The 17,568-nt window shown below is 43.6% G+C and overlaps 3 protein-coding genes across 3 annotated transcripts; all 3 read left to right on the top strand.

Annotated features, from left to right (window-relative positions):
- Positions 1-5,027: 5,027 nt before the first annotated feature.
- O0I10_007625 (uncharacterized protein) lies at positions 5,028-8,814 on the top strand (the record flags this gene model as incomplete). Its single annotated transcript, XM_058487639.1, has 4 exons — positions 5,028-5,787; positions 5,979-6,697; positions 6,749-7,518; positions 7,560-8,814. The coding sequence occupies 4 exons, from the start codon at positions 5,028-5,030 to the stop codon at positions 8,812-8,814; spliced, it is 3,504 nt and encodes a 1,167-aa protein (XP_058341690.1).
- Positions 8,815-14,042: 5,228 nt separating this feature from the next.
- On the top strand, positions 14,043-15,577 carry O0I10_007626 (uncharacterized protein; the record flags this gene model as incomplete). The annotated part of the gene is made up of 5 exons (XM_058487640.1): positions 14,043-14,069; positions 14,148-14,177; positions 14,243-14,527; positions 14,597-14,692; positions 14,753-15,577. The coding sequence occupies 5 exons, from the start codon at positions 14,043-14,045 to the stop codon at positions 15,575-15,577; spliced, it is 1,263 nt and encodes a 420-aa protein (XP_058341691.1).
- Positions 15,578-16,074: 497 nt separating this feature from the next.
- Positions 16,075-17,316, top strand: O0I10_007627 (uncharacterized protein; the record flags this gene model as incomplete). Its single annotated transcript, XM_058487641.1, has 3 exons — positions 16,075-16,248; positions 16,306-16,395; positions 16,459-17,316. The coding sequence occupies 3 exons, from the start codon at positions 16,075-16,077 to the stop codon at positions 17,314-17,316; spliced, it is 1,122 nt and encodes a 373-aa protein (XP_058341692.1).
- Positions 17,317-17,568: the final 252 nt, after the last annotated feature.

Here is a 17,568-nt window from a genome sequence, read left to right on the forward strand (position 1 = left end):
ATGGATGACATGGAGATACGGTTTTATTTGAGGCAATGATGCTATTGAGAAATACCACAAGGTAAGAGTGTTCATTTTGATGGGATCGGTTGGACTTGGATTCACGTGGACTTACCAAACGCCATACAGTGGCAGAGCCTCTCTAGGCGATGCTATTATTATCACGGCTGCACGTCAAGGACGTCATTGTGCTATACTTTCCTGTGGAGCTCTACATGTTGTGCCCGGGGACAGTGCGACTCATGTTGCGGCCTCATGGATTTAAAAATGCATCCTCTGTTCGCACGGCTCCATCGTTTTACGGCTATTGATCTCCTTGCCTTTAGAGAGAAGATGGTATCTCTATTGATGCACTTCATCGCGTCGATCCACAGGAGAGTACCGGTATAATGATGTTCCTTTGGCTGTGCGCTTTGATTATTACTTTACATCCTGATGGCCTATTTGGTTCCCAAGTCTGCGGATGACGATTGCGTGATTCAGGTATGTATGACTCTCATGCTTTTTGGAGACCTTTGCTGAAACGTCTACCATTATTATTTAGAGGGACCATTGCAGGGAGCTACTTGTCTTTTGGTGCTTTGGAGTCTACAAGATCATAGCTATGATTGCTAAGTATTGTTGGATGAGTTTGGACAATTGTTTATGGTGCATCTTTTATAGGTGAATCATGTCAGCCATGGGGAAGTGTTTATGTCTTTGGTGGTGTCAACCTTTATTGCGTCTCGGGTGGTTGGTTACCAAGCAACGGGCGTTTTCTCTGGAGAATGTCAGCCAATGAATGTCTTTTATGAGTGGATTGTATCAGCATCCATATTGTTGGTGTCATATCAAGCTTTATCCCATCATCTGGTTTTCTCGTTATCGGCAATTCGGTGGGCATCCTGAAATGAAGGTCTCTTATCGATTGATCACATCAGCAACAAGGAACATACTTGTATATCTTTGATATCAGCAAGCTTTCTATCTCTTGGTGGTTCTGGTTATTTGCAATTCCTTTGATGGATCTCTACAACTATACGTGTCTTATGGATGGGTCATGTCATCAACAAGCGCTGAGAGTCCGCGTTGACATCTTTGGTGCTACCAAGGTCATTTATGCATCTCCTCAAGGCATTCATCGTCCAGCTGCATTCGATTTCCAATGAAAAACGATTGCCATTCACATCGCTCTTTAGCCATATGTACGTCACTCCGCAGCTAGGATCTGGTTTGGGCTTTTCGATGCACAATGCTTTCTCGATTTGCATGTGGTCTTGGGCAGCAAGGATTGTCTCGTTGTCTCTCTTTGTAAGGGCTCTTCGGCATCATGTAAGTATGCTATCTTTGGTGGTACAAGTATTACTCAACCTTCTCACTGTATATTCCTATCAAGTATCGTTCCTTCGCTTACAATCCGAGTGCCAACGTAGCGGGTCTTATCAACAAGCGGACGATTGCAAAGAATCGGCTTGATTTGGATATCAGCAGGATTTCGTGCATACATGGGTATCATTGGTAAATAGTGGTCCATTCGTTTCTACAACGCCTGCCAACCTCTTCGTTTGTTGTAGTATGTGGTCTATTTAGCAACCTACTTGTCTTCTGGTTTGGGATTTCATGGATGCAGCTGTCATTGGATGCCAACATCTTTTCGTGCATATGGCTATCATTCGTAAGTGATGATCCGTTCTATACAACGCCTACCGACATTCCTCTTTTATTATAGTATGTGGGCTATTCAGCGTGCTACTTGTTTTGTTCCCTTTGGATTCTTGATGGATGCAGCTATAATTGGATGTCGACAGGGTTTTATTCATATGGCGTTCATTGGTAAATAGTGGATGATCCGTTTTTTTGGCTCCAATCCCAACAAAACCCCTCCTTTATTATAGTATGCCGACTATTCAGCAAGCTACTTGTCTTCTGGTTCTTTGGGATTTTCATGGATGAAGCTATCATTGAATGGCGACATGTTTTCGTGCTTATGGCTATCATTGGTAAATAATGGGTGATCCGTGTTTTGGCTCCAATCCCAATCAACCTCCTCTTTTATTATAGTATGCAGACTATTCAGCAAGCTACTTGTCTTGTTCCCTTTGGAATCAAGATGGATGCAGCTATCATTGGTTGTCGACAGGGTTTCATTCACATGGCTACCATTGGTAATTGATGATCCATTCGTTTCTACAACGCCTGCCAACCTCCGCTTTTATCATAGCATGTGGGCTATTCAGCAAGCTACTTGTCATGTGCCCTTTGGATTCTTGATGGATGCAGCTATCATTGCTAAGTATTGTTCTTTGGATTTGGAAGACTGTTTACCTTACATCTTTTATAGGTGAATCACGTCAGGATCAAGGAGCGATGTCTATAGCACTTTCAGTATCAGCTGGCCTTATTATGTACATCGCCTGATGGTTCGCGTTACCACGTATTGGACACTTCCTTTTATGTGCATCTGCAACAACAATCAACAACCTTCTATATCTTTCGGTGTCTCCAAGCTTTATCTCTGATTGTGGTTCTATTTGTCGGCGATCCTTTCGATGGATATCTTGCTACGTATACCTGCTATCGGTGGATCATATCAGCAACCAAGCAAGAAGCAGCAATGAGCAACAGAGTCTACGCCTTTACTGTCAACAACACTTACTCGGTCCTCTGGTGGTACTCTTATTGGCCAACAATTGCTTTCAAGAGCACTCTGCAGCGTGCAGCGCATGTCTCTCATGGGGTGTATCATATCAGCAACAAGCAACAATGTTATGGGTCTATCATCCCATCCAGCTATCTTTTTACATGCTCTTTGATGCCATGAAGTCTCTCCTCACAGTTGTCAATGGCGAGCCCTATTGCTTTCAAGATGACGATCAACACTTGAATTTGGGTGGATTTCTCAGAAGCAAGCAAGCTATCTCTGATATACATGGATATTGGACGGATGCGGTTGCCAAGGATACCGTTTCCATGGTTTTGGAAATCAGCTATCTGTAGCTCATCTCTTTTATTGGTGGATCATCATCACAGCAACGTTTGTTATCGGTGCCATAGCCGTTCTTTTCCAGACCCTCATCATTGTCTGAATAACACTTTTCAAATTCCTATACGTATGCCTTGGACAAGTCAGCATCCTCAAGCGTACTGTTCGGCCGAGACCTTCTTTGTTTGTGGTGCATGATGATGGTTGTTGTTCTTCAAGAGGGTGTTGTGTGTACTCAATTCCATTGCCTACAAGAAGGGAGCTTGGGAACAAGATATTGACCTCATCGCAACAAGCTGTATGCACTATGCATGCCCGAAGGTGCAGTGATTTCATTCATTTCTAATGCTTGTGATGTAAGTATAGTTCCAATGACTCCATGCAGATTAACGCAATTCTTATTCTGACGCTGGTCTTTTTATGTAGATGAACCATTGCAAGCAATTGTTCTTGGTGTCACTTAGCAAGATTTATACCCACTGCTGCTTCTTTACTGAAATGTGGATCATTGCAACAAACAACCTGTTTACAACATGTGCTTCTCAAGTACCAAAAGTTATAGCCGACATTCTTCAGTATTATTCCTACCAGCAGCACGCGCCCTTAAGGTGGATCGTATCAGCTGCATTTCGTCTCATCGTGGGCCTTCAATGTTGCACAATCGTTTCTTGGTTATCATGTATCGTTCCACTGTTTTGAAGACTCCTACGGGTGTTTGTTGGGCACCAAGACTATTCGATCATCATCTGGATTCGGTGAACCTGTATCTTCCATTGCCTTGGGAAGCCAACAGGGCGTATCTTCTTTGTGATCAGATCACTGCAGCAAACCTATGTACTCTCCATTCATGGAAGCCGTGTTAGTTGAGGTCGTTGACTCTTGTGGATCAGCTTTCTATGCGCATTGGTTGCCATGTACCTTTCTGAGGGAGAGAGTGAGTCGGTCCAAGTAGCACCTTCAGGATTAGTTATTGTTGTTTGTAATGTGAGGATAAAATTGGATTCCCCAAGTATGTAGTAAATCCTAAAAGAAGTCTGCTTTCATCATTTTACTTGAGATTAGATGAGCAACCTTGCTGCAAGCTTCTTGTGACAATACTCTTAGTGATAAGCATGGATACATTGATATCAACCATTACCAAAGTCGTAAACGGTCCCTTTGACCGTAACTCAATCAAGTCAGCTCGGATCAAGAAAGTTGAATGGTGGAAATGATGGGCTGGAGTAGGAATGTCGTTCCTACGTAGTGGATTCATCAATAGTTGGTAATTGAAGGAAGAGGCTGTTAGCTGTCAATTGTATGCCGTTACTGAATAACATAAAAGTATCATACATTGGCCCCTCCATTCGTGCTAGGCTGTGTTACACAAACATGGCCCTCTGCATATTTGGCTCGTCAGGTCTAGGTACTTCACAATGAACAATGACCACCCTTCATATAGCATCACGCTTACAGCGCATATAAAACATAAAAGTTCCTGTAACTCAAAACTTTACAATGAAGCGTGGGGTCTTTATGAGAACGAAGCTGCTCGTCGGTGTGAAAGGAGTCATGTGTGCCAGTTTCAGGATCGAGCTTGCCAATCCCAGATTTCGCAGATGTCGCCACCAGCCAAATTGGAATCGGGTCGACCTCTTGAATTTTTTTTTTCGACGACGAGCAGACATTTTTTTTTGGCTGGTAGCGACATTTGGTAAATCTGACATTGCCCATGATGGACATGAGACTTTGACACAAGATCCTTTCAACCCAGCCGAGCAACTTAGTTCTGTTAAAGACCCCACGTTTGATTGGAAAATTTTAGGATATGACTGTGTTTATGTTTTATACCTATGACATAGGCGTGAGGCTATATGAGAAGTGGTCTTTGTTCATTGTCAGTCAAAGTCTCTCCTGACAATGGAGCAAGTCCATCGGTGTCAAACCTGACACATGAATGCTGTGATCTAATTTCTCCGCTTTATTGAGCGAGTGCAGCTAGAAAATTTGGATACAATAAAAAGTCTAATCTATAAGTCTAAATGTTCTTTGATCTTTTTCTTCGCTCGCTGGTCAAAACCGCACAATGGATCAACCCTCGCACAATTCACCACCTCCCAATCCTATGTCGGAAGATGGCTCTCAACATGCATCTCCCTCTACATTGGATATACAAGCGATGGCTCAACAACTCCAACAGCAGCAAATCCTATTGCAACAGCTCCTTCAACAACAACAGCATCAACAGCAATCGACAGGGTTATCCTCTTCGGTACCTGGTTCTCAACTTCATGACTTGCCTTCACGTCCATCCTATGAATGGCAACCTGATGAACACTTGACGGCTCGTATGCCAACCTTGTCGCTCCCACTGTTTGATAGCACACTATCAAATGACGAGAAACAAGTCATTTTTGATCGATATCCGCCAGTATCTCGACTACGGTATGCTCCACCTGAGACATTACCAATCGCAGACCAACGCTTTAATAAGTCGCAGAAACTACAAGACCAGACTCTACGACAAATTCAGTATGGCTTGTCGGGTGTCTTACGTCCTCTTGATGTCCTTGGTTATGTCTTACACCAATCTTTGCCACAAGACCAATTGGATCGTGTCTTTGCCATCCTTCATGATTTGAGACTTTTGGTGCTGCACAATTGCGGTATGGTCAATTCCGCTCGTAATCAACTGGCTTTGCGGGTGGTGAATCCTGAGTACAAGATGCCATCAACAGACAAGACATATACAATGGATCTCACTACTTTCAAAGATACGTTGTCCCACCATAATGCCTTGCAGAAGGCTATCAAGGAAGCCAATCCTCGTGGTGGCACGCGTTATGGTAACTCGTTTTTTCGAGCTGGCCCGTCTCGAAATGCCGATGGCGGGCATCACAGTTCCGGCTCCCGCTATTTTCAACAACAACAACCACGACGTCCCAACAACAACAACCATCGAAGAGGAAACAGCAACAACCCCTTCAGAAACAATGCACAGACCACTCAACACAGCACCAACAACAACTCCCAGTAGGAGGTCGTCTTCACCATTTCCATCGAGCCTGGTTACGTTTAACCAACAGCAACTGGGTTCATTCAGTGATCAAAGACGGTTTCAAAATTCATTTTGCTCGCCAACCTCCTACATCAATGCACCATCCTTACACACAACCACCTTCACAAGAACAGAAGAAATTGCTTCGTCAAGAAATTGCGGATCTTCTTCTCAAGAAAGCCATCGAACCAGTGACAAGTCCATCACCAGGTTTTGGAAGCACAATGTTTGTTATCCCCAAACGCAATGGCGGCTTTCGTCCCGTGTTCAACCTGCGCAAACTGAATCAATTTATCAATGCTCCTCATTTCAAGATGGAAACCTTACAACATGTCGTCAAGCTCTTACAACCAGGAGATTTCCTCACTTCAGTGGATTTACAAGACGCTTTTCTCCATATATTGGTCCATCGCACATCAAGAAAATATCTACGCTTCCGGTGGCAAAATCAGCTCTTTCAGTTCAAGACTACCCCTTTTGGCCTTTCCGTGGTTCCTTGGCTCTTCACTCGTTTGACTCAACCAATCCTCAAGTGGGCTCGTTCACAAGGCATAAGGGTATCGGCATACTTGGACGATTGGCTAATCATGGCACGTACGGAGGAAGAAGCTCGAGATCACACCAATCAAATGATCTCTCTTCTTCAACATTTGGGCTGGTTGGTGAACTTCAAAAAGTCTCACCTCCAGCCCACCCAGGTAATAGAACATTTGGGTTACATGCTGGACACACACTCAATGACTATAAAGTTGCCAGGCACCAAACTTCGAGATCTCAGGCGGTCGATCAAACAGATCTTGATGCATCCTTCTCAGTCTGCTCGCAAGATTCACAGCCTGACAATGCGGATCAAGGCAGCAACCATGGCAATCTTTCCAGCAGCAATGTACACACAAGGATTGATGAGGTTCAAGAATCATTATGTACGCCATCAGCAAGACTGGGATCAAGTGCGACCTCTTCCTCAAGAATGCATAGACGAGTTGACATGGTGGAATCTCAACCTAGAGAAGTGGAACGGACGATCAATCATGAAGCCAACACCATCATCACGGGTTTTTGTGGACGCCAGCAATCTGGGATGGGGAGGTGTAGTACAAGGTCAAGTGGTGCAGGGCACTTGGACACAAGCGGAAGCACAACAATCGATCAATTGGAGGGAATTGAAAGCTGTACAACTCACTCTTCAATCGTTTCCCACACTGTGCCACACCTCCATTCTCATCCGATCCGACAACACAACAGCAGTGTCATACATCAACAAACAAGGAGGCACTCGTTCGGAAACCTTGAGCAAATTGGCCACAACGATTTGGGAAATGTGCCTTCAGCGTCATCTCCATCTACAAGCACAACATATCCCAGGGATCCTCAACTCAATCGCCGATCAAGCTTCTCGACAAATATTTGCCAAGAATCAGTGGCAACTGCTGCCAGCAACCTTCCATCAACTTCAACAAGCATGGGGTGTACACGACGTCGATCTCTTTGCGGACCGCACCACAGCATTACTTCCGAAGTATGTGGCGTGGAAAACAGACCCATTAGCATTGGCAACAGACGCCTTCACGTTGACATGGAATCGGTTCAAGAGACCACTCATTCACCCACTTTGGAATCTGATTCTCCCAGCATTGCAGAAGGTCAAGAGAGAGAAAGTCACGGCCACAGTCATAGTACCTTGGTGGCAGAGTGCGATATGGTACCCACTTCTCAAGCAGATGGCAACACGTCCTCCAATCATTCTCAATCCGAAAATACACACTCGTGTCACATCATCTCTTACCCCCAATCCATGGACAAACCCACGTTGGAAGCTTTCCGTGTGGAGTGTCTCAGGCGCAAGTTTCGCTTTCTAGAATATCATGACAACACGGTGAATCACCTTTTGGCAACCAACAGGTCCCTGAATGCTCGCTCTTACCGCAAGTTTCAGCTTGAGTTTCTCAGTTGGTGTATCACACAGCAAGTGGATCCAAACCATTTCACCATGGCAACACTCATCAATTTTCTCTCCACCATGCGCTCTCGTTACTCAGTGAATTCATTACCGCTTATGCGTACAGCCATTATCCATTTTCATGTTCAACCCTCACTTTTTCAACATGATTCTCAACTCGAACAACTATTCAACATATGGCGTGAAGAGGCACCACCGGTTCCAATCGAACGTCCCCCTGTTGATTTGACTCCTTCTTTTGCATTTTGTCGCACGATTGAATCTTCGGCTCATTCATCTTTATACAATTTGGCTCACAAGACGGTTTTCCTTCTTGCTATCACGGGTTTCCTTAGACCATCGGATCTACATCGTATCAACCTCCAAGATTCCTTTGTTGATGGCTCTCGTTGTTTACATCTTTCTGTGGTGGCACCCAAGGAGAAACGGAATGGTCGTCGTATTGTTAAGGTGGTGCGCATCAAGCCATATCCTCAAGATGCTACTTTGTGTCCGGTGACAGCATTTGAGGCTCTACGGGATCATCCTAATACGGTTAATCGTCCTCCTGGTGCACTATTTATTAGTACCACCAACGCTCGTGTGGCGGCTTCTTGTGATACCATATCTCGTTGGTTACGCAATGTGGTGTCACGTTCCATCAATTCATCATCATCGGCTTCAAGACGACCTGCTATGCGTTCTGTGGCTTCGGATTTGGCGCTCCAACATGGCATTCCCCTTGATGATGTAATCACTCACGGCAATTGGGCTTCCTCCATGATGTTTGATAATCACTATCGGCGTTCTCGTCATATTTCTTCTGATATCACATCTTCGGTGTTACCTGGTTCCTCTTCATCGTCTTCGGCTTGATCCTGGTTCACGGTTTTTCTCTGGAGCTGCATTCATGTGTCAGGTTTGACACCGATGGACTTGCTCCATTGTCAGGAGAGACTTTGACTGACAATGGAGAGCTAGTCCGGAGGACTAGCTCAAACCTGACACATGAATCTTCCCACCCACGCCTCCCTTTTCTTTTCCAGCTCGCTCATAGATCAAAGAACATTTAGACTTATAGATTAGACTTTTTATTGTATCCAAATTTTCTAGCTGCACTCGCTCAATAAAGCGGAGAAATTAGATCACAGCATTCATGTGTCAGGTTTGAGCTAGTCCTCCGGACTAGCTCTCCATTGTCAAGTAGGTAAATCCTGACAGAGCCAAAGATGCAGAGGGGTGTGTTTGTGTAACGTAGCTAATTTCGCATGATTGAAGGTCGATGGATGGGACCTTATGCGCAATTTGGCAACATCTTATGGATTGGCAGCTAATACCCACTTCCTCCCGTTCCCGGTTGTTGCGCATTCCAATGCATGGGGACGATGATTTTGCTCCAGAGATTAATTTCCATGATTCAAGTAGCTTGATCCGGGCTGATTTGACCGAGTTACGACCAAACAACGGTTACATCAGTTGAGATAGGAGCCCATACTGTGTACAAACTGATTTATCCGTGGTTTGCGCGCAACTCAATCAAACCGGCTCGGATCAAGCTAATTGAATCATGGAAATAAATGTCTGGAGCAGGCGCATCGTTCCATTGAGATGGAATAGACCAAAGCTGGGAATGGGAAGAAGTGAATGTTAGCTACCAATTTATGGCGCTGATACCGAATAATGTATAATGTATCCTCCATTCGCCTTGCAATTGAACCCAATCAGATGTATTATACAAACATGACCCTCCGCATCTTTTGGGGCTTTGGCTCTACCCAGGTCGAGCTACCTGACAATGAACAAAGACCTCTTTTCATATACCCTCACGCTTAAAGCATATTAAAAACATAAAGTCTTCCATATCTCAAAACTCTACTATCAAGCGCGGGTATCTTTAATAGAACAAAGTTGCTCGGCCGGGTCAACAGAATCATTCGTGCAGCGAGAGTAGCGATGACGTTGCTTGTCTTTAGGATTTCTCATACAAACGAGAAGGTTGTACGTAAGATAGCACATGCTGAAAATCGTTAAAGGGAATCATGGTATGTTTAATAGACCAAAAATGACCAGTGCATCCGAAAGTATGCGGTATGAACGTGAGGCTTCAAACTACTTTTGCTATGTCATCGAAAATGGCTTCATTTTGGGTGACAGCAGCAAAGAATGTCCAACGACGTAACTTGAACGCTAACCCTGAGACCTTGTGCCATCACATAGATGCTTTAGAATCTGCTGATCATTTCTGGAATATCAACCATACTGTGTTTGAGTATGTAAGCTTATGATCGTATGAGCGACTTTCGTGTTGGTAGGAGTGTGATTAGTATACATGTTACGTATGCAAATTCGACCTTTTATATGTTAAGTACGTCAAGCATACTAGAAAAAAGTATACTAGGGACTAGCTTTAGTGTAAAAAGTAACGCTTAGAATTTGGTAGTAAGGCAATGGTTGTTGCTGTTAGATCATCACATTACAGGCGCCTTTGCTGTACGTGAGGATGATTCGATTTCTCTCTTGTGTTATCTACCATGATGGTGAAGGTGGGTGAGGTGTGTGTTTGGGTGGATGGGTATGTGTATAGTGTGCATCTGGGGTGAGTGAGTGGGCCTAGTGTAATCCTAGTAGAGGATTTAACTTGGAGTTTAGTTTAGAAATGTAACTTGGTGCCTAGTTGAGAAATTTAACTTGTAGGTAGAGACGACGATTACAATGTTCATAGCAATAAGGATACTGGCAATGGCACAAACAAACATGGGTCGCCTTTCTCTTACCAAGATGATGTTGCGTGATCAAGTCCCATATCTTGTTGACATCTAAAAGGAAGCCTGTAAAATCCTTTTTTCTATCCATGTTTTGGAGATTGTAACAACGATGAGAACGATGGTGGCCAACTAGCTTTAATGACGAAACAAAACATGAATTGTATTATACATTTGGATTTTGCTATCTTACTCATTTCTTGTTGCTTGCTTGTGGATGACCCAAATAGATCATGTCGTCATGAAAAAGATCTTCACTCGACCTCCGTAGAATATAAATGTCTTTTCAAAACGCACAGCCGTCCGCCAACACGACATACGTATGCCTAAAATTCACATAGTAGATGTAAGCAAAAGCAGATGTAAGCTATTGAGCAAGATATTAAAAATTTCGAGCAAAGCGGGCCCCTCTCCATACTGCTACCTTCTTGGAAGATCAATTATCAAAATGGGTATGGCCATCCGCAGGTGGATCATTACATCATACAGACTATTCTTGGGGCTACTGTGTAGGGCTTTTGAGGATCTTCTCCATGCCACGATTGCTTTGTACATAGCTTCCTTCCATTTCTTTGAAGAAAAAGGTCCATCAATGTATACCAAACAAAACAGCGTCCATTGTTTTGATCCCGTCATACATGCTTGAAGCTTGATCTTTTAGTGCTATCTTTGCTGTTATGGATGTACAGTATCGTGTCATGTCTTTGGGAAACATGTGTGGACGTGCATCTTCTATTGGTGGATTGACATACAACAAGCAAGGGGGCATGATAGAGAAGTCCCTCTCAGGATGGTCACTTTTTTGCATACGACACTCTAATGCTTGTATACATTACTATACGAATACAAAAGGATGCAAGAAATGTAAAATTGACAACATCTAAACATGGATGAATATGGTCGTATGCACATACGTGGTGAGATGCTTGTCAACAAATAATAGCACGCTTAGGAACACAGTGGCAAAAGAAGACTATGAAGCAGTAGTTGGCGATTTGAGGTGATAAGAAAGAGCACGCTGCTTTTCATAGGCCAAGTATAGAAATGCTTAATCATGCAAAGGCTACAGCAACATGGTAATCGGTGCTTACGGGTTTGCTTTCGCTCGTCAATATTATATAGTGATAGGGGGTATCAGGTATCTCATGCATTTGACATTGATGTACCAGTTTCTTTTGATGGATGACACCAAGCTGCTGGTATTGTCAATTTGCATTTTGCAGTACGTCAAATACGTCGACACCCACCCGATGATTGAAGATAGAATTTAAGATGATGTGTGGCGCTATCATGTGCAAAGGCGCACGCGTGGAAAATGGAAAAGGAGAAAACGCGTATTACGACGAAGGTAATAGATGATAGCGAGTACAATGATCAGCCTTTCAAAAAATACCAAAGCATCGATGATACATGAGGTGCAATTGTCGGAGGTACCAACTTTTGCTACAAGCACCACACGTAAGAGGATGGGTTTGTGGCAAGAGATGGGTAGGCGATATAAATGGCATACGGCATCAGTGATCATTATGTATATTAAGAGACGGGCGGCTTTAAATTTGCATCAACGATAACCCCGAGCTGACAAAAAGAGTGTGCGCTATGGTAGAATTGAGCACTACAGCATACGGTGCAGCATTTTACAAATCTATCATTGAATCACTGGATCCGTAGATTGTCGTGAAGAAAAACCATATGCATGGATTTTCATATTTTACCACTAGCGATACTTATAGCATGCTAGGGTTGACTCTTTTCATCGTTGTCATGATCTCTCGATATTCATTCTTGAGGAAGTATAATGCTAAATCGAATAAGCTATAGGTGTGATATGAATAAAGATCCGGATCGGCGATTTTATAACCCAGTGTAATGCAGCTATAGGTTTTTATGTGCCGAAAGAGCATTGTAGCCCTTAAACATGACATTATCATTCCATTTATATGTACATCATGCAAACGTATGTAATAACGAATGCTGCCATGCAACCACAAAATGCCCAAATGTAATGACGACCCTATAGTAAGATTTTGCAATGTCATGAATAATCACGTGTACCCATCATCCCGACTCAGCTCGTGTATGGTTATATATAGGTTGCTATCCAACCCTACGACCTTATTATTCTCCTAGCATAAAAACACCCTTACTCACTCATAGGATTCCTCTTAGCGCGCGCACATTCATGTAGGTATCCACGGGCGCTTTCGATGTGCCCGATCATTGCTCCCTATGCTTTCAGGATAAAACAACGCGTACGCTAGTATCCCGTATGCTCTCAACCAATGATTGTTGTTGAATCTCTAATACCGTCTTTTGCCCTTCAAGTGAACTTTTACGGTCTTTCATCATGAGCAATTCTTCGCACAGCGTTCTCCAACCATGTATGCTATTGCATACATGATAATGAAAATGACCGATCCGCAACCCCACAACCATGATAAGTATCGGGAAGACCATCAAGCAAGAAATCTTATGCTACATGGATTGTATGTACGACCTACATGGATGCGAAAACCAGCCATCGTAGAGTGCTGGTGTAGCTGTCGACGTGCCAAGGGATAACAATGGATAAGAATATGCAAGATGCGGTTGTCGTTCATTGTGTCTTTATTGTTATATAGAAAGAACCGAATAGCAACAAATCCTCCCAACGATACCAATACCCAATGTTGTCAAAGAAGCGGTGCCTGACCAATCTGCCAGGCACCACTATTGTATGTATGTTACCATATCACAAAATTTATTACCCATTTCCCTATATCGAGTAGCTTGGTGATCTGTTGATGTCAGGTGGATGTAAATGTGGCCGATCGAATACATTGAGACCCGTATCCATGAAGAAGAGAACTACCATGCTTTCAAGGGCGGCACCTTTATTCAAATGGATCTTGAGAGCTACCCTCTATATAGCTATACTTTTCGCACCGAGTGATTTTGCCATTATTCAATGTAGGTTCCAATTTCCTAATTTAGAGATCATCGATCATCCCATTCATGCAGGTCGACCATGTTAGTAATCGTCATCCATACAAGACCTCTTGTTTTCGCAAACTTACCTTTATGTCAATGATTGCCTTTTTAACCTTGGCATCACGTGCAATAAACACCACCATGTAATACAAAGGGATGCATTGTACTCTTATTGTTCTGGTCAGCATGATAGGTGGCTTAGCAACTTCCTTCCATTTTGATCGGCACTTCACCTCTAATTGGCTCCAAACCGACGTCACGCCTTCATTTCACTGTGTATCGGCTTAACAAAAACACGCAGTCTCGCTCCATAGAGTGTATCGCCCTCCTTTATACGCGTCTTTCGCTGCTCCTCCTCAACTTCTGCACCTCATGACCCTCAACGAAGATGAATACTATGTAAGTTTGTCACAATGTACCACCTACTTTTTGAGTCCGATAGGGTCAGCATGCTCATTGAAGAACGACGATTGATAGGTCCATCGCATTGCCGGGAGAAAAGTGGAAGTAAGTTTGTTCTTGACGAGACATGGCGGGGTCAAGGTAGTAACCTATAGCTTATGCTTCGTTAGCGAAAGAAGATCTATTATCTGATTGAATGGGATGGTTACGAGTTGGAGGCCAACACCTGGGAGAGTGAAAAGAACCTGCTTGGCAACACGGAGCTCGTCAAGGAGTTTGAGACCTCACTTTTAAAGGAGAATTCAAGCATCCCTGATATCCTCACCAGCACACGCAAAGTTCTCTTGCAAAATACCCTCGATCCTGATATCCAACAACCAGTTACTATTGCTTCCAACAACAAACGCAAGGCACCATCCAGCGATAAAGAATACCTTGATAATCTGCCTTCAAAGGTAAGTTGCGTTGTTTATGGTGCACCATCTTGGATTTGCATATTCATGCTTGTATCATCATCCCATCAGCTTGTACAGGAATGGTCCAAAATTGTGAAACGCAGCTCACGGAAGGATGCTGTTCGTTTTCTGGAAAACCTTGATCAATCGTTGAGTCGAGCTCAGGTAAGAAGAGAAGGTGGATGGAACAAAGTGAATGGATGACCAATGTCTCTTATTTTGTAGGGTTTGATACGACCCTTATTGCGTGATCGCAATGATACCCAATTCTTCAAAGGCGTTGTTCCATCCGTCACCGTCGTCAACAATGTGGATAGTGAACCATTTCCTTCATCCTTCAAGTATATCAATTCGCTGGTGTATTCCAAAGACGTGAATCCGCCCGATCCAGCCTTCCTTATTCGATGCGATTGCACAGGTGTATGCACCGCAACATGCCATGAAGATTCTCAAATGTATGCTCCTGATGGTACGCTTCTTGTCCAACAAGGCAGCCCTATCTATGAATGCAACAGTGCCTGTGCATGTGCAAAGGAATGCCAAAACCGAATAGTACAGCGTGGCCGCACCGTACCATTGCAGATCTTCAAAACCAAGCTCAAGGGATGGGGTGTCAAGGCGATGGATAATATCAAGCGTGGTCAATTTGTGGAGGAGTATCTCGGTGAAGTGATCACTGAAGAGGAAGGGGAGCTTCGAGGCAAATTCTATGACAAGGTTGGAATGACCTATTTATTCGATATGGACTTTGGCGCTGGCGAGGATCATTCGGTGGAATACGTCATTGATTCCTTTTTGCTGGGAAACGCAAGCCATTTCTTCAACCATTCATGCGAGCCCAATCTCAACGTCTATGCTGTGTACCATGATAGTGCAAACCCTGATTTCCATCGTCTTGCATTCTTTGCCAAACGCAACATCAAAAAAGGAGAGGAGTTGACCATCGACTACCAAGGCGGTGGTGGAAGCATGACCGATTCTACATCCTCAAAAGGCAAGTTTGCCTGCCATTGTGAGTCTCCAAAATGTCGCAAATGGATCCACAAATAGAGGACGTATCATATCATCATTGTATTTACTTTGCATAAAATTAACTTGAAACAAATGTATGGATGCCATTTTATAATTGGAATGTTAATCATCGATCATAAGCACTTTCCTGTTCATCACATTTATATTTTCTATAGCCAATGGCAGCATATGGATGGCATGATTGGGATGGGGGGAGTGGAGATTATCATCATGGATCTGATAAAGTCACGTGGGGATCTCAATTTCGGGGCATACATGTACATGATGGCAATGAGACATAAGCAAGCTCAGCGTAAAATGTCATCCAAAGAAAAAGATCATAGATGGACAATGATGATTGTATATAAGGGGAGGTTGTATATCCATTGTACTCTGACAACAACTGGCAGTGGTGGCTCAATTCCCCTTTTCATGTAGCACAGTTCCGAGTCACAAAGGATGTATCAAGTTGTTGACGCTTTGTTTTAGCTTGCAACCCCTCCCCACCACCACCTCCACCCACCTCCGCCATTGTTATGAACCAGCAGCCATTCAAATTCAAAGCACCTTCCAAAGGCACCGTTATCTTTTGTTCTGTCCTCTCCTTAATTTCGGGAACGGTCTACTATAGCAAGCATCACGCAGCCGAAGCACGAAAAGCGCAATGCAGCAAGGTGTCATTTCTAGGTGATCGCCCTTGTGGTGTCCATGTAAAGTTTATCTTTGATATTGACTTGGGTCGGGTGGATATTAATTGGGTTTAGTAGGAAATGCCACGCAAAGTTGTTGTGTATCTTATGGCTCCACCCGGTGATCACATGGATAAGAGTCGTGCTTGGTTTCATGAATATGTCAAGGTATGAAAAAGTGGATCTATTCATATACAATCATGAAATGGGATAGTAACACATTCAACATAGCCAATTCTCGTTGCTGGTGCAGTGGATTATGATGTCATGGAGGGCAAGTCAAAGGGAGCTATTGAATCAGCTGTCATTGAAGAAGTTGTACGACGACGAAGACAGCAATTGGCAGAGAAATCACAGCATGAACAACAACATCAGGATGAAGCAGCAGCATCATCATCACCAGCCGTACACAATCCTTATGCACCCATCACGCCCGAGTCTCAACAACAACAATATCAACAAGTGACATCGATGATGAACAAAACAAAGCAAGAAAACGACTACGATGGCATGTTGGCTATTGGAAGACTTGCATGGGGTGAATTGTTACGTGGTATTGAAAAGGGATGCCATAGCAGCCTGGATGCACCAAAGCAACATGAGGACAAGGACGAATCATCCGATAAGCAACAAGAACAACAACCACTTGCAGTAGAAGACAACAACAACGTACAAGAGACCCAAGAACCCATCTTGTACGATGAACCTGTGCATGATGAAAACAACAACAACAACAATGCATTGTCGTCGATGGTGGATGAAAAGCCTGTTGTGTTGACGCCCTCTCTTTTCTCGCCTGTCATGTATATCCCCCACGAGAACATTATTGGATGGACCAATATTCCTTATCGCATTTATCGTTGGATCACGGATTACACCCGGATAACAGACGTTGGCCAATACGCCGTGGCAGCTGTCCTTAATGAATCCAGACCTTTAAGAGAAGAGGATGTTGATGCAGGCAATCAGGAAAAGCGGTATTGGATTGGTGAGGATGCTGAAAAGGTGCTTGAAGAGGACACGCCAATCACTTTGGAAGCAGAGGTGAAGAACGTCCTTCGTACCTATGCCAGTGAGGATCTTCCATAGACTATGTTAATTGTATCTAGATAAAATCAATAATATCATCTGCATGTTGAACACCCTTCCCCCCTTAAAGTCTCTCTCTCCCATCCCCATGTTTGAGATGCAACCAAAGAAGGAGTGTATGTATAAATACATTTAGCCCATCCATCATGATAAAACCGAAACGTTTCATTGTTCAAGTAATAGCCCAGGATTATTAATGCTAATCGTACGGGTGAGATATTAGCAGTGGTCATAGCGCTTATATTATACATG

Source organism: Lichtheimia ornata (genome assembly GCF_029851405.1).
Source record: "Lichtheimia ornata isolate CBS 291.66 chromosome Unknown scaffold00037, whole genome shotgun sequence".
In the NCBI taxonomy this organism is placed as follows: Eukaryota; Fungi; Mucoromycota; class Mucoromycetes; order Mucorales; family Lichtheimiaceae; genus Lichtheimia; species Lichtheimia ornata.